Source organism: Dromiciops gliroides, chromosome 4, assembly GCF_019393635.1.
Source record: "Dromiciops gliroides isolate mDroGli1 chromosome 4, mDroGli1.pri, whole genome shotgun sequence".
In the NCBI taxonomy this organism is placed as follows: Eukaryota; Metazoa; Chordata; class Mammalia; order Microbiotheria; family Microbiotheriidae; genus Dromiciops; species Dromiciops gliroides.
In genome coordinates, this window is record NC_057864.1 from 3,787,894 (window position 1) to 3,814,211 (window position 26,318).

The window sequence follows — 26,318 nt, forward strand, 5'->3', positions numbered from 1 at the left end:
GGAGTGCAAGGTCATTTCCTTGCACCCACAAGTCCTGGATCAACTGTGAGAATTGTAGGCAGGCTGGAGGGAACTAGTCACTAAATCTTTAACAGCAGAGGGTGTTAAACTCCATCCCGACTGTTGGGAGGGTTGGAGAAGAGAAAGCCTTCATTAATTTCCAAAGTAGATGCCATTTCCCTAGGAAGCATGGAGCATGGGCTTGATGGCTCCCCCTACAGGCTCCTCTTGTTTAGGTCTTTTCCTCACCACCCTGCCCCTCCTCTTCCCTTCTAATTCCCCATCCTCTCCAGCCCCCCTACCTCACCCCAAGATCTCCAAGCTTTGCTCTGCTGCAAGGCATTTAAGTAGCATGGGGTCCTAGCTTTAGAACTGGAAGAGAGACTGGAACTCATGTCATTGTGGACCCTGCTTTATGGTTGGGACCCCAGTGGGGGACTTCCCCAAGGTCCTACCGGTCATAGGATCCTTTGACTCCAAACCCCTCCCTTCTGTATTACTCCGTCTGGCATCACCAACTGAGAAATGGGAGTGATTATCCTCTTCTCTTTTGGGTGAGTAGTCCTACCTTTTTAATTCTTTTTTCTATTATATTCTTTCATTTTTTTTAATGAGGCAATTAGCCAAATAAAAGGATAAAGCACATGAAGACATGGAGTCATAACCACTGGGATTCTGTTCCTGACTCCTAAATATGAATCAACCATAAGGAATTTATTGAATGTCTTCTTGGTACCAGGCACCACACCATAGGTATTGAGGTACAAATGAAAAAGCGAGATGTCCCAGCTCCTAAGAAGCATACAGGACTAATAAGATAGGTGGTACAGTAGCTAGTGCACTGGATTTGGAGTTAGGAAGAACTGAATTTGAATCCTGCCTCAGACAATTATTAGCAGTTATGATCCTGGGCAAGTCACCCTCCGAGACTCAGTTTCTTCAATCTGTAAATTGAAAACAATAATAATGCCTGATCCTCAAGACTGCTGTGTGGATCAAATGAGATAATGTTTGTGAAACCTTAAATATATGTACTAGCTATAAATTTAATTGAAATAAACTTAAGAAATTTAAATATAAATACTATTATTATTAAGTCACGTGATTTTTCTGAGATTCAAACTCTTCCTCTGTAAAATAGAGAGAATCCTATTTATACTATCTCCCTCTGAGGCAGGTTTCCTAGTGCTTTGTTCAGTCTTTAATGAATGATAAGAAGAGGCCCTACTCCTCTGACTTATAAGAAGGTCAGGCTGGATTCCCTGGACATTCCCTCTGATGCCTCCTTAAGAGATTCCCCCCCTTTTCTCCCTCTGCTCCATTAGGGGAAAAAAGGAAGATGGTAGCCTTTAAAGTGCAAAGACCTTAGAGGTCATCTTGTCTGCTCCTCTTATTTTACAAGAAACTGAGGCTGCACAAGATGAACTGGCCTCCCCAAAGTCACAGGGGCCAAAAGGAAAAGATTTGAGATTCGCATTCAGAGCCTCTGACTCTAAGGTCAAGGGTCCTTCTACACCTGTCATAACTGCCCATGTATTGTGTGTTCTAGTGCTCTATTAATGTTGGTATGTCTTTATCTTCAGATAACAAGTATCTAGGTAGATGTAAGAGATCTATCTACATATCAATCAATATGAGATTGTGGACAGAAAGCTAATTGTATTTCAATGTAATGGTTCCCTTTGTAATCTTTTCATTTCATTTTATGCATTCATCAGCATAACTCTGAGAAGACTGCCCATGGATTGAATGACCCAAATCATGGGGAAGAATCTCTGTCTTCGTATTTTGTACCCCAAGGGCCCTGGCCAAAGGGCTAGAGTGGCCATCCAGAGGAGGCAGAAGCAACCTCGTTGGTCTGGGTGACAATTCTGTTGGACCTTTCCAGATTTGGAAGTGAGCATTGTGCTGGGTTCTCCCTGCTCTGACCACATCTGGAGTCCTGGGTTTGGGGCACCCCTTGCTTAGGAAGGGCACTGATAAAATGTCAAAGCACCCAGAGGAAGCTAATCAGGAAGGTGAAGGGACTTGAGACCATGCCCTATGAGGAGCCACTGAAGGTAGTGGACATCTTTAGCCTTGAGAGTATTAGATCTAGGGGGTCATGACAATACCTTCAAGTATGTAAGAGGTTGTCATGTGAAATGGATACTTTGTGTTGGCTCTCGGGAGAAAGGGGCAGAAGCTGCAAAGACAGAAGTTGACTTCATGCAAGGAAAAGCTTCCAGTCCATTAGAGGAGTCCCCAAAGGGAATGAGCTGCCTGCTGGCTCTGCCCTCTCTAGAGGTCTCCAGGTGGCCAGGGTTGTATGACACAGATGTCCATGGATGAGTGAAGTCCAGGGCTTCTCAACTTTTGTGTGTGTGTGTGTGTGTGTGTGTGTGTGTGTGTGTGTGTGTGTGTGTGTGTATGGTGGACCCTTGAGCAGTCACCTGGCAAACCTGCTCTTATAATAATACTTTTAAATGCATAAAATAAAATACCTAGAATGAAAAGGAAACCAAAGTTATTGAAAATCAACTCTGAAGTTCATGGACTCCCTAAAACCAGTAGGCAGCTCATAGACTGTAGCCAGTCAGCCAGCCAATCACTTAACCCCAGCCCTGGTCTAATGACCTCCAAGGTCCTTCCAATTTGTGTGAAATAAACCCAGGGATCAGAGTCAGAGATGCAAAAATGCAACTTTGGTTTTGATCCCTAAGCCAGAGAAACAAGAAACCTCCATGCCTGTAGGGCTCTGGTAATGATGATCCCACCACCTCCCTCCTCCCCATAAATCTATGGTAGGGGTCTGCTGCATCTAACCTGCTCCTCCCCAAGACAGCAGGTGCCTATAACCCCACGTGACTCTTTCTTGTGGACCTCCGGGCTGGCCCTCCGCCCACCTGGAAATGATCAGCCCATCATGTTTGTGGCTTCCCCTTCCCAAAGCTCACAATGCATGACTTTCTGGCATGCCTCACCCTGCACAATAGTTATATTCCTGACAAAGTGCGTGTTAATTGATTTTTTAAAAACTCAGCCTTTCTCCTAAAAACAGAGAAACGTGTTTGAGATACGCCAGCAGGCAAGCTTGCTATTTAAAGGAACCTTTTGGCAGAACCTTTTGTGGATGTGAATAATTACTCCCTGGTGTATCTGTTTTGAAAATTCTGATTTCCGTAGGTCTGGTTTTCTTCTCCTAGATGGCTAAACAGTGTTCTATTCTCAGAACTTTACTCAACACAAACAAGAACAGTGGGGCCTTCCCCTCCCCCTACCATTGCAATTCACAGTATGGAAAAAAATAAAGAAAAATTCAACCCAAGTTCCAGAAAATAACACATAACTGCTGTCACCTTTGCATAGAAAAGTGAGAAAAGAATTCCCCATTTTCAGGCTCCAGCTGCAGGCCCCCAGTCCCAGAGCTGGGTATCTTACCTCTGTAGGATTGTGGGACCTGTCTCCTTTCCATTTTTCATGGGGATTCTATGAAACTAAAACACACATATTTGGAAATCTTTAACCATATCTCTTTTAATGCTCTATGCCAGATACCCTACTTAATGTTTACCCCCACTTACTCCATAGTCCACTCCACTGGCTTTTTCGGGAAAATCCATTCTGCCCCACCCCTTCCCCAACCCCCAACCCTCCACTGAGATTATGGGATCATCTTCTGTTATACTGTAGGTGCTCCATCTATCTCTTATGGATGGAGTTCTTGGCATATTTTCTTCCATAGACCAGGGGCTCCTGGAGGGCAGAGCCTTTGCCTTTCCTTGTGTCTGCAGCCCTTAGCCCAAGGCCTGATACACATCAAGTGCTTCATAAATGTCTTGGAACTTACTACACTAAGAATATCTCGCATCTCATTCCATTCTTACCATAATACTGTGAGTTGAGTACTATTATTATTTCCAATTTATAGTTAATGGACAGGGCAGATAGGTGGGCCCTGGATTCAGGAGGACCTGATTTCAAATCTGGCCTCAGACATTTTACACTAGCTGTGTGACCCTGAGCAAGTCACTTAACCCCCATTGCCCAACAAAGAAATATATATATATATATTACTCCCTGGTGTAATATATATATATATATATATATATATATATATATATATATATATATATATATATATATATATATATATATTTCTTTGAATTGGAGTCTGAACAGGTTCACCTGCATGGCAGTAGGGAATACCTTTAGGGAGCATATTTCTTTCTGCTCTCTGGCTTGCCTTATATCAATGGGCATAGGCTCATAAAACAAGTTTATCTCTGTGGTTACATCAGCAACAGTAGCAGCAGCATTTATATGGTGTTGTACTGTTGGTCAACACCTTACACAGGTGTTCTCTCATTTAACCCCCAGCACAACCCTGAGAGGTAGAAGCTATTTTGCTCACCATTTAACAGAGGAGGAAACTGAGGCTAAGAAAAGTTGTCACTTGTATAGTTATACATCTAGTAAGTGTTAGAGGTCAGATTGGAACTCAGATCTTCTTAAGTCCAATACTCTTATCCACTATAGCAGAGCTTCTTAAACTTTTTCCACTCACAGCACCTTTTTACCAGAGACATTTTTATGTGACCCTGGATATAGAGATATATAAAATAAGAATACATCATTTTTCACAATCCCCACATTCAGTTATGCGATCCCATATGGGGATGTGGCCCACAGTTTAAGAAGCTAGGCACTATACCACACCTAGCTGCCATATCTTTCCAAGAATCTTATATAATTCTGACATTTGTATGGGAGTCATCTTGTTGGTAACTTTAAGACATGTTTTTAGTCTACTAAATCAAATGCTTTTTTTTATTATTAAGCAAAAGATGATAAAATCATGAATCTCATGCAGTATATTCACTACACCTTTAAGTCAACTTTGTGAAGGCTGGTCTACTATGGAATATCATTGTTAAAGGCCAGCCGTTCCCTCCTAACATGCCTTATATAAGGGTCAAGTTTTATCCTCCTCTGCCCGTCTTAGTCAAAAGTGGGTAGGATGGCACAATGGGATAGAGGACTGGCTGAGAAGTCAGGAGGTATCAGCATTGTCTCCCATGCCTATTTGATGTGTGGCCCTGATCGAGTCACTTTAGTTCAAAGTCTGCAGGTGAAGGGCCAAACTCTGTCAGTAAAATCTTTAGGGGAGCTTCCCCCTTCCCATTAAAGAAAAGAGGATCAGTTGAATGACTTTGCTTAATCCCATGTCATCTGTGCATGGCTGTGGCTACTCCAGCCTTTTTCAGGTTGATTCTTCTCAAAGCCACCCAACAGCATTGACCTTCCCAAAGGGCAAATGGTAAAACTGAGTACCCAGGAGAGCTAGAACTGGCTTTTGAGAGGAGATATGAAGCCCTGTGATTGGAGAGGAAAGAACAAATGATCTGGTCAGAGGACCCAGGTTCACATTTCTGGGCAGCTGGAGGCAATGAAGAAAGCCCTGGTCTGGAGTCAGGAAGACCTGAGTTCAAATCCCACCTCAGACACTTCCTAGCTGTGTGACCTTGGGCAAGTCACTTAGCCTTTGCCCCTGAATCCTCATCTGTAAAGTGATGATCATAATAGCAGTTACTTCACAGGATTAACATTTTGAGTGCTTTGAAAACTTTCAAGTGTTAAATAAACATTATTACTGCTGCTGCTGCTCCTCTTCCTCCCACTACTACCACCACCACCACCACCACCACCACTACTACTACTTCTGCTGCTACTACTACTACTACTACTACTACTACTACTACTACTACTACTACTAATAATAATAATAATAATCTTTTTCCAGGTTTTCTACTTACTCCTTGGCTCTCAAGAAAGATGAAGATGGCAAATGAGATGACTGCCAAGGTCCTCTCCAATTCTAAATCTCTGATCCTATAACCCTAAGCTTCCTTTGCTCTTGGAGTCTCAGCCACCCAGAATCCAGTTCCTTTGTTGTTGGGGGCCAAAGAAGTCAACCTCAAAGTCCTGAGAGACTTAGGATGTTCCTAAATCCCCTCTAGGCAAAAACTGGGAGCATGACACTTAGCAACACTGGAGGAGGGGGCAGACATCCTGAACCAATGGGAGATGAGATGGGGGAGTTAAAAGGGAACATTCATTGAAATATGTAATTATTTAGGAAAATGTTCTCCCTCCACATCCTCTCTCAAGGACTGAGGGATTACAACTGGCTTCAGTTTTAGGAATTCTAAACAATTTTCCTTGGGCTTGTTATATACAGATGCTAGGAGATTCAAGTATTAAGTAAGAACACCTATTCTTTGAGAAAGGTCGACCCTTGCGTGTAAGCTCTTTAAATGGAAAGAAAGGAGAAAATAGTTAAATCCTAATTGTTAATTAAGCCCCCATTTACTCTTTTCATTTCCCTCAAGTAGGTCAGTTTGAGATATAAATGTTGCATTTGAATATTTTAATGTGAAGGCTTTTTATTGAAATTAACTTTTAAAACCATGAATATGAAAACTACATCATCTGAAATTGACCTAAAGGTATAGTAATCAACCATGAAAATCTCTCTTTATCTGGGGGCTTCCTTGGGACAAGCTGTTTCTGCTTTGGACATGGCACGTCCCTCTCTTTCTCCCACCTCACTTTCTCCTCTCCTTCTCCCCTCCCTCCTCTTTCTGTTATTTGTAATTACATTTTTTTTTATTACAAAGCATTATGTTTCCTCCCCCACCCCTGAAAAGAAAAACAGCTTCATAACAAATATACATAGTCACACATAACAAATTCCCACACTGGCCATATCTAGAAATATGTGCCTCATTCTGCATCTTGAATCCATCATTGCTCTTACAAGAGGTAAGCACCATTTGTCATCATCAGTCCTCTGGAATTGTGGCTAAGTTCTTTCAAAATCATTCCTTTTCTGTGACGGTCTTGCTAGAGTATAGATTATCCTTCAGGTTCTGCTTACTTCACTCTGCATCACTTTACATGAGTGTTTCCTGGTTTCTTGGAAGCTATTCCCTTCATCACTTCTCACAGCTCAATAATATTCTCTTACATTGAACTACTATTAATTTGTTCAGCTGTTCCTTGATTGATGGGCACTCCCTTAGTTTCTGGTTCTTTGCTACTACAAAAAGGCCTGCTATAAATGGTTTTGTACATAGGGGTCCTTTCCCTCTCTTTTGATCTTGCTGGGGTATGGGTATAGTTGCTGTATTGCTGGGAGGTTAATGCTCAGTATCCAATTTTAAATCTCACAATGAGCATGTAGGTTCAAGGGGAAAATGGAAACCTATTCCAATAAAATTTGATCCAATCCTTCAAAGAGAAGCCTCATGGCATAACAGATGGAGAGCCAGCCTCAAAGTCAGAAGGACCTGGGTTCAAATTCAGCCTCTGGCATAGACTTGCTGTATGACACTAAGAAACTCCCTTAACCTCTCAACTCAACTAAGATCAGAAGGTGCTAACCTGCATCTCCAGAAGGAGTTTCCTCAGCTGACAATTTCAATGAAATCACAAGTCGAATCGCTATTGATTCATAAAGCACTTCCAAACCTCCTTCTACATGTACAGCATTGGCCTAGCAAAGTGATACAAAGAGGGAAAGAGGAAATGAAAAGCAGTTCCTGCCCTCCAGGGGCTTATTGTCTCCTGAGGAGAACAACATGTGAGCAGGTTAGGAGATCCAAGATAATCTGAGGAAGGAGTTTATAAATGACCAGAGTGGGAACTACAGTGGAACAATGGCAGCTTGGCCCCCCAGAAGACGGAATCTAAAAGGACCCGTTATACTTAGTTCTGCAGCAGCATAGAAACAAGTAAGCTCAGCAGTGAGGGCAGAACCAATGAGCTATCTTTGTATAACAAGGGAATTTTGACAAGATGGTCCTCTCAGAAGAGGACCCCTTTTCCTGCTGTGCCTATGTGTGTGTGTATCTGCACACACATAGGTAAGAGTATGCATATGCACACACATACCTACTTGGGTATCCTATGTGTCTATGAGGACCGCTTACCTCTGGGACCAGTACAGGACGGATCTGGCATTCAGGGCATACTCTAGTTCAAAACGGCTCCGCAGGGCAGCTACATGGCTCCTACTGGGGCCTCCTCGGCTCACCAGGCAATTGGAGGATGAGGAAGGAGACAGAGATCCGCTGCTGTTACTTGATGCAGGAGACATCAGCTGCATAAAGAAAGGGCCTTTTCAATCATTGAACAAAGCAGACAGGCTTAAAGATACAGGGTAAGCAAAGGTGGTCTTGGTTTAATTCTCTAGGCTGGGATTTCTTTTGGCTTAATTTCCATTCGTCTGGATTCTTTTCTATGTTTTCTTTTATCTTCTGTCACCTAGAGAAGACTGATTCAACTCAGCTTTTTAGACCTGGGCTGCTTCTATGTTCAGGAATCAAGCTTATAAAATGGGTGAATGAGGGAATGATGCCACAGGAGCTAACTCTGTATCTGAAAAGCCAGAGCTCCAGTTCTAGGCAAGGTGTGTGATCTGGGGTAAGCCATTTCAATGGCTGCAGCCTCAGTTTCCCCTTCTGTAAAGTGAGGATAATGTTTCTCTTTCACCACTAACTTCACAATCCTGTTGTGATAATCCAATCATACAGTGAATGCAAAGTACTTAAAAGCACTAAAGTTCTACATAAATATGATTTGTTCATTGCAAACACTTTGTTGAAAAAAATACTGCAAAATTCCATTAAAAAGCGTGTTTTGAGGGGACAGCTAGGTGGCACAGTGGATAAAGCACTGGCCCTGGATTCAGGAGGACCTGAGTTCAAATCCAGCCTCAGACACTTGACACTTTCTAGCTGTGTGACCCTGGGCATGTCACTTAACCCTCATTGTCCAGCCCCCCCCCAAGGGAGTTTTCCTAGTGCATTTCTAAAGAGGATTTAATTTATAAAACCTGGATTATCTCTTAGTTTTATGAAAACGTCATTATCCTTTCTCCATAAATTATTATTCATCTGTTTACAGGTTGTATCTTCTACTGACTCCAAGGAGAATGTAAGCTCCTTGAAGAAAGTGGTTTGTCTGTATCTCCAAGGTCTAGGTCAGTTCTAGATAGCGAAGGGGAATACAAAGTGGATAGACAACGGGGCTTGGAGTCAGAAAGACCCGAGTTTGAATCCAACTTCAGACACTTAGTGGCTGGGTGACTTTTGGCAAATTATTTAACCTTGAGTAGCCTCAGTCTCCCTGTCTGTTAAATGGGAATAATAGGAATCGCAACTACTCCGTAGGATTTTTGTAATGACCAAAAGGGAGCATAAAGCCCTTTGTCAAACTTAATGCATTCTATAGATGGCACTATAATTACTGCACGGTGCATGATTAATAAAGCCTATTAATTGCATTGGCACTTTAATACAATTCAATTAAACAAATAATTTTATTGTGTTGGACCTCTGATAGGCTTGGGGATGTAATTCTCCCCAAAGCCTCATCTGTTGTGTGAAGTATGGAAGTATAGATCTTTCGAGAAGAGGCTGGATGGTTTTCTAGTGGGGATGCCTTTAGACCTGGATTTCACCTGCATATTGACCTAGATAGCTCCTGAGGTTTTTTCAATCCTCAAATTCCATGATTCTTTGCCAATGTTGGAGACCACCCAGGGTAGGATTATAAGACCTATAAAAATAAGTATGATAATAGGAAAAGCTGCTGTGGGGGAAGATGAGGATGGAGGAAAAAGGTACAAAATTGGAACAGTGTGGAAAAAGACATTTTCTCTAGTACCCACTGTGTCTTTACAGTTATAATGTGCAACAGCTGTGGCTAACACCCCCCTCCCATCCCCCCTGCTCAACTGGGCAGCCCAAGTGTTTTTTTTACACATTTACACATTTAAATTTCATGTGATATGTAGAAGAGGTATCAGTTGGATAGGCACCTTTTCAAGCAATGGAAACAAACAAATAGACAGCCAGGATCAGCCAAGATCTCTCCTGCTGCTCAAGCTCTCTGACTCAAACACTGCCCCTTCTGCACCATTCCCCCCATTCAGCTTCCATCAATTTGTCTTACCCATAGTACAAACTCTGCTCTTTGAGAGTCCTGTGGCAACCTCAGCACAGACAGCTTCTGAGCCCTTCCTATTATCCATGGAATATCAGAATGGGAAGGGGACATTTACTGGACTTGATCAGGAATCCTCTTTAAACTTATCAGTCAAGTGGTCATTCAGCTTCTTCTGATGGAAGACATCCAATAAAGAAGGGATATTCAATCCACTTTGGACAGCTCCAGTGGTGGGGGTGGAGTTTTTCCTGCTCTCAAGCCTAAAGTGTCTTATTTGTAACCTCCATCGACTATCTTCTGGGGTCCAAATGGAGGAAAGGAGGAGAAGGTTTCTTCCCTTTCCATATTCTAGCCCTCAGTATACTTGAAGACAGCTTTCCCTTTCCTCTTAAGCCTCCATTTCTATAATCGAAAATATTACCAGTCCCTTCTACTGATCCCGAACCTAATGCCTTATATATTACATAGAACACAGAACTTGTGTCCCGGGAGACCTGGGCTCAAATCCTGATTTAGACATGTCCTAACCGCATACCACTGGGCAAATTCTTTAGCTTCATCTGTGGAATGACCCTTCACTCTTGAAATCCAGGGTCCTATGGCCCCTACATTTTGGAAATGATCTTGGGCTTCAGGCATCTCCATCAATTTATCATGTAGTTGACAAAGAACTTCATTTCCACCACTGCACAAGTTGGAGACAGTGCGCAGCCCTATTCAGAGCAAAAAATGTTACTTGAATTGAGTTCTTACAAGTCCTCCCCCTCCTACATGGGCCATCCCTATTTTGTTGGGATTTGAAATTTTTTTTTGTTTCTTCTTCCCCTTCTATATGTGAGTATATAAGATAGAGCTCATTGCTACAAATAGGAAACTAAAGAGAAAGGAGGGAAAAGTATTTTGCATTTGGCAAAAGAGTTGTATGGATGAGTGCTTGTGCTTGTCTCTGCTTTGCCCATTTTAGAATCCTGTCTTTTGGCCTGGTCTGCACTAGTAAACCAAAATAGAAAACTGAAGTAATTATCCAGAAAATTCAGGCTAGCGACTCCCTGCTATGAAGGAGGGGAAAAATCTGTTAGCTTAATGACAGGGGTTTATCCCTTTATGTGATATCTGTGCACTGAGGGAAAGTGTACAAATCAATTTTTTGTAAATCAAACCATGTTTTTCCAATGACTTCAACTGTCATTTGGAATGGCTTCATTTTCATTTCCATTTAGATCTTCAGTTGTCATTGGATCTTGTAATGAAAGCCTTTCATTTATCACGAGACTGATCTGAAAGCAAATATATTTATATGTACATACATATAAAGATATATATGTCTATATACCTATGCATTTTAAATATGGATAATTACTCCTTCCATGTATCGTTTTTACAAATTCAGATTTCCACCTATCAGTTTTATTGAAACAGGTCACACCTGTATTTGCTGGATTGTTTTTGTCTAGACAGACTAGATTCCCTGGATTTTCTTTTTATTATTTATTTTATTGCACCAAGGTGGAGCCATCAGCACATGCCTTTGGCAGGGGCATCCTCTTTGGAGGGCACTGCATGAATTTTCAATAATGATAACAAGGACTGAGCTCCAAGCCAAGCTTCCTCTTACTTAGTACCACCTACCTGACAGGCCTAGGGATGCACCTGAATATGTAGGCCATTGTTCGATGTTAATTTCAGGGACCCAGACACACTCACCTCAATGTTGCAAAGGCATTCTTCCAGTTGTGTCACTACTTCAGAAAATTCTGGTCTTCCCTGTAAATAGAGAAAGAAGGATTTCTTTTTTCTCTCTGGCAAGAATAAAAGGGCGGCAACTGTCTTCGGGTTTTAAAATGTGGATATTTGCATTTGCAAAGAGTAAGAGATTAACAATAAAGTCTATTTTTTATTAAAAAATACTCTTGTATTGAAGTGTTAATTGAATGTTCATTTGCTGTCCATGGTCCAATGTTGAGTCTCTTCCTGATAAGAGTTTTAAGGCAGGATTCTCAACTGCATTCAGATAATGAAGCTGCGAAAAGCTTTAATTAGCTTTGCATGTTTTCAAACGGCAGTTTTTCCTCCTTGAAATGAAAGACTGGAAATGAAAAAGGGAAAAAATGGTGTTAACTCCCTCAGTGCCCAATGACCCACCAATCGTGGCTCCTTCTTAGACCCTGTGTTTGACCACGTGGAGTACTTTCTTCAACATTGTGATAAATTCATGGAGATGGCGGAATTGGATCATTTTTAAATGCTTTTGAAAATATCACCTTGGACTCAAAATTTCTTAGGGGAACCAAAGGCTTGATACATTCAGCCCTATTATCAGGAGCTTTGGTGCTCCCAATAGACTTTAGCATTGGGTTCATGGACTGCTCTTAGCAAAATGAGGGGCAAAGGGGAGAGTTCTGGGCAGGCTTGTTAATATGTTAGCTAAACTTACTGGAGAGGAGGGTGGCTTGTTCCATGATGCATCTTCTTTAGAGAGGTAGTTGACTATAGATGAAGAATACTTTCCCCACTGTCAGACAGGATTGCTCTTTGGATCAATTTTGCTCAACTCTTTTTCTTTGTTTTTTTTTTGGGGGGGATTATGTTCAGAGAATAATGGCATATGCTTGTGGTGTAAAAGAAAACAAAAGGCATCAATAAAGCTTTTTAGAAAGGGTATACTTAGAAACATAAATAGAATAGATGAGTGTCTACAGAGGTACTTATGGATGTGTCTGAATTTGTAGTCTTAATTTGATAAGACATAATGTGCAAAGAGTGCTGGGAGAGATCAGGGTAAAGGGGGTAGAGTGGGAGATGCAGAGACAGGAAGACTTGGATTTGAATCCCACCTCATAAACTTACTAGCTTTGTGACCCTGGGAAAGGCAATTAACTTTCCTAGGCCTCTATTTCTGTGTTGGCTTAAGACAAACAAACAAAAATGCCTTGTACTAGATGGTCTCTGAGATCCCTTCATAGCCTCTCTATCTAATCATAAAGAAAAGTAATGGGTTTCCCATAATCAGTATCTATCTGCCACTGTAAACTCAGCTCCATTCTTCAATCAGTCTTGTCGGCCAAATTTAAGGCAGGTTGAGAACTAGACTCCAACACCATTCTTTGAGTGGTTTGTGAGGACACTAAAACGAGCATCAAAACCACTTTGGAAGTAGAAATCAGCAAAATGTCTAATGAGCTGACAGCAATTAAATCATGAGCACTAAATGCCCACACTAGGGAACATGCACTCTCTCCTCTTCTTTCAGGTAGCTGTCTCACCCTCTTGGCAATCACGGTTCCATTGGGAGCATCTTGCCCCCCGTCCTGCTCTGCCTGCTCCCAAGATGTCACTTTCTGCCAGAGGCTGACATACATACCAGGTAATGAGAGGAAGGGCTACTAAGTCCATTCCTGGTCCTGCCTTTAGCCATCCTGGCTGCTCCCTGGGCTCAGCTCATAGGGGAGCAAACCCAAGAGTCATCCTTCTTCCAGGAGGCCCAGAGCTACCCAGCTGACTTGATTTTCCTGTGAGCGCTATCCTCAGTAAAGCTCTCTTAATGCCTCCAGAGGCTATTGAAAACCTTTATTATTGGAAATGCATGACATGCTTGCATGCAGGAAAACACTTTTACAAAGAAAGAAATGAAAGAGATCATTTTGCTCTCCCTTTTGCCCAAACTTTCTGCTGCGTTCAACCCTGGGACTGACTGGCAGAGCTTTACACATCTCTCACGCCTACTGTCCCATCCTCCCACCTCAGAGATAAAGGAATAATCCAGACACAGAGATTATAATCCAAAAAATCTAATTTTGAAAAACTAGTCTTTTTCTTTCTTTCTTTTTTTTTCTTCATTGGGAGTAAATGAGCTGTGGCAATCCTAACAAGATCTACTGGCTGTGTTCATTACCTACTGTTTGGTAAAGTCAACAATTTAATAAGGCACCTTATTAAGAAATTTAAAGAGAATGTGATTTACATGCTGATATTTAACCAGACATGAGTACAGCCACAAACTGAGTGAATAGAAAGTTTAGGCATCTATGTGGGTTAAAGAAAAAGCTGCAGAAAAAGGCAGATTTTAACTAAAAATTCTGAGTCTCTGCTGGGAAAATGGTAGATATTACAGCCCTCCTGACAAGAGGAAGTTTAGTAGGGGCTCCACTTCTAACAATTTAAACCCCAATTCTGTGGGAAATGGAATCCCTGATTCATTCCTTTTGGGGGATAGAATCTGGTTGATGCTGGTGAGAAGCAAAGACCACCCTCTCATTTCCATCACACAACCTACTCTGTTACAATCCTCATTTCCAAGATGTCTCATGGGGGAGCAAGAGATTTCAGGAAAACAGAGCATCATGTGGATTGCTTGTTAGTGAAGCTTCCCTCTGGTCGCCAGCAAGAAGTAATAGACTGGCTGGAGCATGTTGACGTAGTGTTAACAAATCCCTGAAGGTGGAAGGAACCCAGTGAAAATGAAATTCACCCTCCAATATTGGTTTGTTTTTAAGTGATGAGAGGAAGGGAATTTTAAGCCAGAAAAATAATTAATCCAAATCATCACTAAGTAATACCCTTATTCAAATGTGCCAATGTTCCACATACCCATCCCAATAGTTACAGGGAAATGAGCATTACCATAAACAAGCACATGGTGGGAAAGTCTTTTATCATCTGTCTTTTCTCCCCTGCTTGCTGAATAGTCAGGATTCCATAGGGGCTTTGTGACTTTTCTCCCCAGCTCCTGGACCACTCATAGACCTGCTAGGAATAAGAGTCATTATGATAACTGTCATTTGCAGTCAAAATAAGGTTAGTATGATAATGAGGTGCTACAATAACTCCTTATTGTGATGCCTTTTTCTCTGTTAAAATGATTTGATTCCTAATGGCCAAGCTGTCATCCCTGGAAGATAATGATGGTAACTGGATTGAACGGTTGGAAGTCCCAAGCACCACCTGTCACAGGATGCTAGATTTCATTGGAGGAAACCTATAATGGCCAGGAGGCTGGGACAGCCCATTGATGTTGTGAGCCCGGCTGACAAATCCTCAGGTCATCAGTGAGTAAAGAGAAGCCTGCCAGAGGCAAACGACAATAATAATAATAATCTACTTTGTTGGGGGAAAATCCATATGATCTCACAGTATTAAATAAAGCCTGCCATTGGTAAATGGGTTAGCCAGCTCAGATGATGGCCTCTGGTGAGGGAAAGCCCCACACTGGAATAGCAGGAGTGTTACAGGTCAGGATGGGGAGAAACTCCCCTTGGACAGTTTATATCACATCAGCCTCTTACCTGTGAGAAAAACCACTTGTTTCTCCCTATCATAAGTACATACACACACACACACACACACACACACACACACATGCACACGCACATCCTGGAATAGCAGAACCAACAAAAAGTTGGGATGAAACAATCTTTTAGCCCAAGAAATTTGGAAGATACGCAAGAAAGTTCTTTCTCACTTGGGTCAAAAGGAAGCACACTCCAGCCCTGGAAGCATCCCAGCAAGCCAGCAGCAAGATCCACTTCAACAAATCAGTGGGTGATCTGGAGCCCCAGTGAAGTGGAACAGATAAATGCCAATACTGGCACTCCCCATGAGCCACAGAATAGCCAGGGTAATGGACAGACTCTAGCTCTGAGAACCACAGAGTGCTTTAGCATAGCCTTGGGCAAAATAGGCAGCCTCCAGCAGCTAGACCACCATATGCTTCAATGTAGCCCCAGGGAAATTTAGAAACACCCCACTAGCTTCAGCACTAGGACGCCAGGTTGGTACCAGGTCAGTTGACAGACCCCTAAGACCTCCAGCAGTACCAGCAACCCCCAACCATACCCCCTCAGCACAGCACTAGACACAAGGATTCCCTGTGGGCCTCAGGGCAACATTATTGCAGCATCAGGTAAATAGCCAGATCCTGCAGCCCGTGGCACAAGAAGCCTAAGATGCTAACCCTAACTTCCACCCTGGGAGCAAAGCTCAAATTTCAAAGAAAGGAAAAAAGCAAAAAAGATGAGCAAAAACAACAATAGAAAAAAAGAATCTGACCACAGAAAGCTATTATGATGACAGAGAAGATCAAGACACAAACTCAGGAGAACAACAATGTAAAAATATGAATAGGCAAAACCCCAAACAAAAATGGGAAATGGTCTCAAGCCCAGAAAGAATTCATGGAAGAGCTCATAAAAGAGCTTAAAATCATATAGGATAGGTAGAAGAAAAATTGGCGAAAAAATGAGAGTCCTTTGGAACGATCTTGGACCATTGTATTGCTGAGAAGAGTCAAGTCTATCACAGTTGATCAACACACAATGTTGCTGATACCATATACAATGTTCTCCTGGTTCTACTCATCTCACTCAGCATCAGTTCATGTAAATCCTTCCAGGTTTCTCTGAAATCTGCCTGCTCATTGTTTCGTACAGCACAATAGTATTCCATTACATTCATATACCACAACTTGTTCAGCCATTCTCCAATTGATGGGCATCCCCTCAATTTCCAATTCCTTGCCACCACAAAAAGAGCAACTATAAATATTTTGTATATGAGTGTCCTTTTTGATTAAAAAAAAAAGAAATGAGAGTGATGAAAGAGAATCATGAAGAAAAAGTCAACTGCTTGGAAAAAGAAAATAACTGCTTAAAAAGTAGAATTGGCCAAATGGAAAAGGAGATACAAAAATCCACTAAAGAAAATAATTCCTTAAAAAGTAAAATTGGGGAGGGGGAAGCTAGGTGGCACAATGGATAGAGCACTGGCCCTGGAGTCAGGAGGACCTGAGTTCAAATCTGACCTCAGACACTTGACACTTACTAGCTGTGTGACCCTGGGCAAGTCACTTAACCCCAATTGCCTCACCAAAAAAAAAAAAAAAGTAAAATTGGCCAAATAGAAAAAGAAGTACAAAAGCTACATCAGGAAAACAAATCCTTACAAGTTAGAATTGGACAAGTGGAAGCTAATGACTCTATGAGACATCATGAATCGATCAAACAAATTTAAAAGACTGAAAAAATAGAAGAAAATGTAAAATAACTCATTGGAAAAACAACTGACCTGGAAAATAGATCAGGAGAGATGATGATAGAATCACTGGACTACCTGAAAGCCACAATCAAAAGTAGAACCTGGATAGTATCTTTCAAGAAATTATCAAGGAAAACTGCCTTGATATCATGGAACCAGAGGGCAAAATAGACATTGAAAAAATCCACTGATCACCTCAGGAAAGAGATCCCAACATAAAAACTCTAAGAAAATTATAGCCAAACTTTAGAACTATCAGGTAAAGGAAAAAAATACTGCAAGTGGCCAGAAAGAAACAATTGAAATATTTGGGAGAAACAATCAGGATTATACAGAATTTAGGAGCTATAACATTAAAGGATCAGAGGTCATGGAACATATTTTGGAAGTCAAAGGATCTAGGATTACGACCAAGAATCACCTACAAAATGAAACCATGCATAATTCTTCAAGGGAAAAAAATGTCATTCAAGTGAATAGAAGAATTTCAAGCTTTCATCAGAAGACCAGTATAGAACAAAAAAAAATTGATCTCCAATATCAACAACACCCAAGAGAAACCTAAAAAGAGAAAAAGGGAAAAGAAAACAAAGGATTCAATGAAACCTGAACTGTTTACATCCCTACATGGGAAGATGATACTTGCAATTCTGAAAAATCGTACCACTAATAGTACAGCTAGAAAGAATATACATAGAGAAAGAGTATGGTTGTAAGGTAAATTTGAGAGAATGACATAACAATAATTAAGGGATGAGAAAGAGAAGTACACTGGGTTCAGAAGGAAGGGATGGGTAGAATGGAATAATTTCAAATGAAGAGGCATGAAAAACCTATCACAGTGTAGGGAAAGAGGGGAGGGTGGGTGAAGGGCATTGACTGAAACTTACTCTCACTAGTATTGCCTTAAAGAGAGAATAAAATATACAGTCAGGTGAATATAGAAATCTATCTTACCTGACAGGAAAGTAGGAAGGGAGGTGATTAAGTAAAGGGGGGGGAGGGTGACAGAAGTGAGGGCAAATAGGGGAGGCAGTAGATGGAGGCAAAACATTGTCAAGGAGGGAAAGGGTGAAAGGAGAGAGAGAAAAAACAAGAAAAAAGTGGATGGAGGAAAATACAGAGTTAGAAATTATAACTGTGAATGGGAATGGGATGAACTCTCCTATAAAATGGATAGCAGAGAGGATCAAAAATCAGAATCCTACAATACGATGTTTACAAGAAACACACTTGGGGCAAAGAAACACACATAGAATGAAGGTAAGGGGCTGGAGCAGAATTGATTATGCTTCAGTTGATGTAAAAAAAAGCAGGGATAGCAATCCTGATCAAAGACAAATTAAAAGCATATATATAATTAAAAGAGATAAGGAAGGAAAGTACGTTTTGTTAAAAGGCACCATTGACAATGAAGTAATATCAACATTAAACATATATGCATGAAGTAGTATCTATACCAGATCTCAAACTATATCATAAAGCAGTAATCATCAAAACTATCTGGTACTGGCTAAGAAATAGAGTGATGGATCAATGAAATACATTAGGTAAACAAGACACAGTAGTAAATGATCACAGTAACCTAGTGATGATAGACCCAAAGATCCCAGCCTTTGGGATAAGAACTCACCATTTGACAAAAACTGCTGAGAAAACTGGAAAATAATGGGGCACAAACTAAGTATAGACCAACATCTCACACCATATACCAAACAAGGTGAAAATTGGTACATGATTTAGACATAAAGGGAGAAACCATAAGCAAATTAGAAGATCTATGTCAGATCTATGGAGAAAGGAAGAATTCACAACCAAAAAAGTGATAAAGAGTATTACTAAATGTAAAATAGATAATTTTGATTGTATTAAATTAAAAAGCTTTTGTACAAACAAAACATAAGGAAAACAGAAAACTGGGAAACAATCTTTACAGCAAGTATCTCTGATAAAGGCCTCCTTTCTTAAATATATGGATAACTGGGTCAAATTTATAAGAATGCAAGCCATTTCCCAATTGATAAATGCTCAAAACATATGAACAGGCAGTTTTCAGATAAAGAAATAAAAGCTATCTATAGGTATAAGAAAAATCACTTTTGATTAGAAAAATGCAAATTAGAACAGCTCTGAAGTACCACCTCACACCTATAATATAGGCTGTGACAAAAAAGGAAAATGAAGATAACTGTTAGAAAGGAAATGGGAAAATCGGGACACTAATGCACTATTGGTGGAGGTGTGAACTGATTCAACTATTCTGAAGAGCAAATTGGAACTATGCCCAGAGGACAATCAAACTGTGCATAACCTTTGATCCAGCAATACCACTACTAGGTTTGTATCCCAAAGAAATCATAAAAAAAGGAAAGGACCTACTAGTACAAAAATACTTATAACAGCCCCTTTGTGGTGGCAACATATTGGAAATTAAAGGGATGCCCAGTGATTGGAGAATGGCTGAACAAGATGTTGCATGAGTGTACCAGAATACTATTGTGCTATAAGAAATGACGAACAGTCAGATTTCAGAAAAAAACATGGGAAAGACTTGCATCAACTGATGCAAAATGAAGTGAGCAGAACTAGGAAGACATTGTACACAGTATTAGCAGCATTGTGTGATGATCAACTATGAATAACTCAGCTCTTCTCAGCAACACGATGGTCCAAGGGAAGTACAAGGGACTCACGAAGGAAAATGCTATCCACATGCAGATAAAGGACTAATAGACTCTGAATGCAGATCAAAGGGCATTTTTTTTCACTTACTTTATTCTTTTTTTTCCTTTTGATCTCTTTCTTCTTTCACAACTGTGACTAATATGGAAATATGTTTTATATGACAGCACATGTATAAACTCTATCAAATTGCCTACCATTTTAGGAAGAGGAGAGGGGAGGGAGAAAAATTTGGAACTCAAAATCTTGTAAAAATGAATGCTAAAAATTGTCTTGACATGTAATTGGGGAAAAATAGAATACTATTTTTAAAAAAGGAGAAAGGGCATTCAAGAGAGTTTTGGAGTAGAGTTGGGAAGACCTGTGTTCATATAATGCTTCTGACCCTTGCAGGGTGACCCAGGTCTTTGTACTTTCCTGACTTATCACACAGAATACATACATGCTCTTTGCTGCTGCTGCTGCTGCTGCAAGCCCTTTCACATTTGAAGCATCACTTTCCTCACCTAGAAAATGGGTATAATAATACCACACACCCAACAAGGCCCTTGTTTCTAATGAAATAATAGATGACAAGCTCTTTGCCAACTTTAAGCACAACATAGGTGTGAGCTATCATCATAAACAGGGATATTAATAAGCTGTGGGTTCATTTTGACTCCTGAATGAACAGATGGGCTTCTGTCTCCTAAGCAAACATATCACGGAGAGGCAGAATATAAAAATGCATCATTCTGATAAATAGCCAGCTTGGCCCCAAATTGAGTACAAGAGAATAACTTTTATTCTCCTGCTTAACAAGCTCTTGCCCAGGTTATGAACCTGCTTGTAGGATGTTGCCTGAGATTCGGGGGTGTGTGCACACGTATGTTAGGTGTGTGCTTGTGTGTGTGCTCAGGCACAGTTCTGCATCTTATCTCCAGTCTCTTTTCCCACACAGAAGCTCCAGTGAGCACCAGGGCCCTGATGGTGACTGATGGCTCCATTCTCAGGGTAGAGAGAACCAACTTGTTCTTTCTGCTCAATGGGACAGTGCTCACTTTGAGCAGAAATTGCATCGTGGACATTGGAGAAGATGCCTTCCATAGACTGCCAGGGCTGTACGCTTTGCTGCTGGGGCACGACCAGCTCTCCAGCTTCTCCATCACCAATACCACCTTCCCAGAGCTCCGAAGACTGCAGGTGCTGGGCTTAAGTCACAACCTCCTGGACAGTGTCCAAGGGACCTGGTTCAAAACCACGAGGGGTCTTCTCCAGCTGCTCCTGAATGGGAACCTGACCAATAGCACCTTTGGGGGCGCTGACCTTGCTGTTCTCAGTTACCTGGATTTATCAAACAATTTTATCAGCTACCTGGGGGAGGGAGCCCTCCAGGCCCTGCCTCAGCTGCAGGAGGTAGATCTTTCCTGCAACAACCTGGTCCGCATCCCGGTTACATTCACTCCACTCACACGGATCATCCTGCGGGGTCTAGACAGGAAGGAGTGGGGCTGCAGGTGTGACCTTCAGCCCCTGGCTCCACTCCCCAGAAACTCCACCACCACCGCCTCTGCTCCCCGTCACAGCAGTGGCAGGGCCCTGAGGTGCCAGAGTCTGGCTGCAGCATCGGGGGTGGCTGCTTACACCATGCTCCGACGGTCTGAGGCCGACTGTGACTACAAGTCTCCAAATATGACGCTGGCATTCAAGGACAAAATAAGCGGCCCCACTGGAAGGGAGGTGGCACAGGTGACCATCCTCTGCTTTGTAGGTATGTGTGATGGGAGCAGGTGAGTGTTCCCAAGTTCTCTCCCTCTAGTCCAGATGGGCTGAAATCCCCCAAGCCCAGATCGAGAGCCCGAAGGGCCTTTCATGACAGAGCCCAGGAGATCCGGTGGCAAATGCTGCCCAAGGCACTCACCGCCCGTGACCCGGGTGGTCTCTTCACCGTGTTCTGCTTCAGGTTCCTCAGCTGCTGAGGGTCATGCTGCACAAGGCCTGTTAGCTTTCTGGGCCTTGTTTCCCTCTTCTGTAAAGTAGGGGTGATAATTTGTCCCCTACCTACCTCATGACATTGTCTCAAAGATTTTAAATAAAAAAGAAAGAAAAGAATTCACTGAGAAGTACTTTGAAAAGTCTCAGTTGGGGGGCAGCTAGGTAGTGCAGTGGATAAAGCACCTGCCCTGGATTCAGGAGGACCTGAGTTCAAATTTGGCCTCAGACACTTGACACTTACTAGCTGTGTGACCCTGGACAAGTCACTTAACCCTCATTGGCCCAAAAAAAATATACAAATAAGTACATAATTAAGTAAATAAATAAATTTAATTAAATTAAAAAAAAAAAGAAAAGTCTCAGCTACTCTGCAAATGCCACATGGAATTGACAGCTGGAGAAGAGGCCCATAGAAAGCCAGTCTGGGAGTCATGGAGACCCTGGCTCCTGGCCTGCCTGTCAGGTGTCCCCAAGCAGATGTCCATGGCTGGGTAAGTCTCCTAACCTCTCCATGACTCCAGGACTGTTGTGGATTTCGAATGAAATAACATCTTCAGTTGCATTTGGCAAATTTCACAGCAACATAGAAACAAAGCAATAAATAAGAGACCAACCCGACTCAGAGGCCGGTCAGTCCATGGACCAGCATTTATTGAGTGTTCCCTGAGAGTCTGCTCTCTGTTAAGTAGCAGGGATACACGGAAAGCTCAGTCCGGTCCTTGACTTCAAAGAGCTCATTCTAATGGGGGAGAAAGCAGGTTAATGAGGTGCACACCTCCATGCTGCGTAGAGCAGAAATGGGAGGTCATCCCACAGGGGAGCCGGGCGAAGCTTCTCGGAGAAGGCAGGATGGGAAATGTGTCTTAAGGCGAGCCCGAAGCCAGTAGCTGGGGCCGCATCCCAGGAACGGGAGACAGGCACTACAGAGACACCGAGTCAGGAGCGCTGAGGGGTGCGCTCCAAGTTAGTTAGCTAAGGGCCAGTGCCCTAACCTCAGTTCCCTGACAGCCACTGTCTCTTAGGGATGTTCTAAAGTGCAAGCGGGACCATATGTGAAAAGCATTTTATAAAACTTAAAGTAGCATGGAAATGTTTGCTATTAGGAAAATCAACGATAGTCAATTCTATTTTTATAACAGTAACAGTCACCTGGAATTAGTATTTTTGTAACAATATAACTTCAAATTCAGCATTTTAGAGGAGAAAATATGCCTCACATGATGACCTCCTCAGAGAACCCTCACTCGTTCTCCACAACACAGACCGGACCACGCTGGGTTCTTGTTCTCTTGGGCTGCCACTCTTACCCCTTGGGGGTGCCCTGCTAGCTTCTCCCTGGTTCCCTCGCTGTGGGCCGACCAGAAGAGGAGATCAGCCCAGCTGCAACTGGAGGAGCCCCTGGTGTCTGGGTGACAGCAGCGGCCCGCGTAGCAGTCAGGACACAGAGATGGAAGACCAAGGAGCCCAAGGCCACATCCCCACCAGCTGCTTCTCCCCTGATCATCCCAACAACTCCCAATTTCCAGATGAGGAAATAGAGTCCAGAATAATCAAGCGCCAAGCTCAGAGTCTCATAGCTACTGAATGTCAGAAGCAGGACTAGAAGCCAGGTGTCTCTCGACTTCCAGGACATCACTCTTTCCCTCCACCAAGAGAATACAAGCAGCCCTGTTCTCTTCCCTAGTTCTGGAGCTGATGGTGAAGGTGACTTTCCTGGCAATGCTACAGATCACAGAATTGGACGGTTGGAAGAGACCAGAGAGAGGGGGGCTGGCGTCTAGTCCAATCCATACTAGAAAAAAAACACTCACTTTAATGTCCCTGAGAACTGGTCACCCGTGAGGATAGGGAACCTGCCACCTCTCACCATGAGCAACACCACTCTTGGATAGTGCCAATTATCAGGAATTTCTCTCCCTGAAAGCAAGCCGAGCTTGGTCTTTTTTAGCTTCCACCTCAGAATGGGTTCTGCTCTAAGAATTTGGTTCTGCCCTCTGGGATCATACACCACCAATCTAGTTCCCCCTCTTCATGAATTCCCTTCAAATGTTTGAAAGCAACGAGCTCATGTTAGTGGCCTGCCTACTATTCTCTTCCATTCTCATCAGATCCAATAACCTTTTCTATCTAAGGTGCTTATTTGTTTGTTTGCTTGCTTATTTCCCCATTATTTATTTGATTTTTTTCTTTCTAAATATCAGGATCTCTGCCTGCTTAGCTCTACTGTCTTGAGGTTTGGAAAGAATAACATGCCTTTTACTTTCCAATTTCTTCTGGTTCTAAAAGTCCATGTAAGTGTCTCCTCTGCCTGACCTACCCTTAATTTTTCTAAGGAAGAGATTCATTGTGTGATTTACCTTTTTTTGGGTGAGGCAATTGGGGTTAAGTGACTTGCCCAGGGTCACACAGCTAGTAAGTGTTAAATGTCTGAGGCCAGATTTGAACTCAGGTCCTCCTGAATCCAGGGCCAGTGCTCTATCCACTGTACCACCTAGCTGCCCGTTTTTTTGGGGTGGGTTGGGGGTGTTATATACTTTTCATAATAGAAAGCTGCTTTCTGAATCTATGACCTGGGAAGGACCTCTCTTGCTTGAGACCTCTTTTCTTGCCCAGAGCCAAGTGAAGAAGGGAGATAGTATGTGCCCCCTCCCAAGTCAATTCCAATCATTTATCAAGGAAGATATTGCCAAAATGGCTCTGTGAGCAGGCCCTTCACCAGTTGATGGGAAATTTGATGAAAGGGGCAAAGAAAGGACAAATCATGAGTAAATGTAGACTTCCATAAACATAAATATGAGGTTTCACTGAATGCAGCTAAAACACTAAGCTATCTTCCGTAACCTTTGCATTAACCTCTTTTGGTCCTTCACTTTTTGTCTTAAGTTATTCCTCTTAGTGTCAAAGAGTGTGGTTAATTAACCTAGGATGTGGGCTGTGGGCAGAATATTATTTGTTATCATCCTGGCTTTGGTATCAATTTCCTCAGTGTCTGTAAGCAAATTTCCATGATGCTGTCAAACATCTTTAGCTACCACACAACCCATAAGTAGATACTTAAAGCAGCATTACATTATCCTTTTCATACTGTCTGTGTCATTAGAAGTTGGCACAAAGACAACTTTTTTGAAGTTCTATGGTGTCTGACATATTGCAACAAGGAGAAGTTGTTTTTTTTTAATTTTACTTTCTTTGTCCTTCCCTAAAAATAAGGTGTATGAGGACATCTTATTCATCCTCAGTAGTGATCATGCCACCCATTTATTTGCATTGATTCTGACGTTTGTATTCTCCTATGTAATGCATCATCTCCTGCTTCAGCCTCTGTCCAGCTACTCTGTATGCCTGCAATGCACTGCCTCTCCACCACCATATCTTAGTATACATCTATCATTAGCCTCTCGAAATGACTTCTGCACACCCCAAAAGGTCCCTTCTCCACTGATGGAAATTGATACCCTCACATGGGATTAGTCCATCTCAGAAGGCACAATGGCCTCCAAGCACATGGATGATTATTAGGCTGTCCTTGAAGCCCTTCTGGTCTGATTCCACCTGCTGGAAGTCGTGCCCATCCGTTGAGAGTCCAGAGTTGCCTCATTACCACAATGAGGTGTTGCAACAAGACCTTGGGTAGAGATTCCTCACCTATTTTGTGTCATGAATCCCTTTGACAGTGGTCTGCGAAAGCCTATGGAGCCTTCTCAAATCATGTTTCTAAATGCATAAAATAAAATCCACAAGATTTCAAAGAGAATGAATTCTATTGAGATAGAGACATCAAGATTAAAAAAAGTTCCCAGACCTCAGGCTCTGAAACCTCACTTTCAGGGGTCCACACTTTAAAAATAATTTGGCTTTTTTTGTTCTCATTGCTGTAACAATATGCCTCATGCTTTAGGGCATTTTTCACTAAAACATGTTCCAATAATATGCTACAAAGCTGGTTATTTGGGATCATTTTTCATTAAAACAATGGTCTAATACACAGACCCTAAGTCCATGCTCAATCCCACAATCAGCATGGCAGGAGACATCAGCTCATAGGATTTTAGGTACTGGTCAGCACCTGAGTCGTCATCTCTAAATCCTTGTTCCTATTATCCCATGGTCTATCGAACCCCCTCCTTCTATACTTAAGGAATTTAAGGAAATGAAAGAGAGGAGGATTTGCCCACATTCACACAGAATGGGACCCAGGTCTTCCCATTCCCAATCTTTTGCTAAGGTCCTGTACAACCCTGACATTCTGTGGGTAAGCTCCTTCCTGTGGAATGTGAGAGGGTGGGCCTCATTGTCTCCATAATCTCTTCCAGGATTGGCACCATTCAGTTCTCTGTTTCCCTATCAGTGAATATGGGAAGACAGAAAAAGAGGAAGGTTTTCAGGCTTGGAGACTAACACTGGTAAAGACTCAGACCAAATGAATCATTGGAACGGTAAAGAGTAGCCAGATGGGAGCAAAGAATTCGATCTGAAGGACGGACAATCGCACTAGGAAGTGAGGTCTTCTAGCAAAGGCTGAGGGCCCATGTGTCTATATATCACTCTGTTCTCAGATATGCCTTTAATCCGATGGTCTCTGAGGTTCCTTTGAGCTTTGATATTCTGTAAACTAAAGGCTGGGACAAAATTGTAGAGGG

At 42.1% G+C, this 26,318-nt stretch overlaps 1 protein-coding gene across 1 annotated transcript in view; it reads right to left on the reverse strand.

Annotated features, from left to right (window-relative positions):
- Nucleotides 1-26,318, reverse strand: part of LOC122726597 (serine/threonine-protein kinase TNNI3K-like) — a 329,911-nt gene that overhangs the window by 42,315 nt on the left and 261,278 nt on the right. The window contains 2 exon segments of the mRNA XM_043964423.1: nt 7,974-8,143; nt 11,698-11,757. Coding sequence (XP_043820358.1) covers nt 7,974-8,143; nt 11,698-11,757 — 230 coding nt within the window.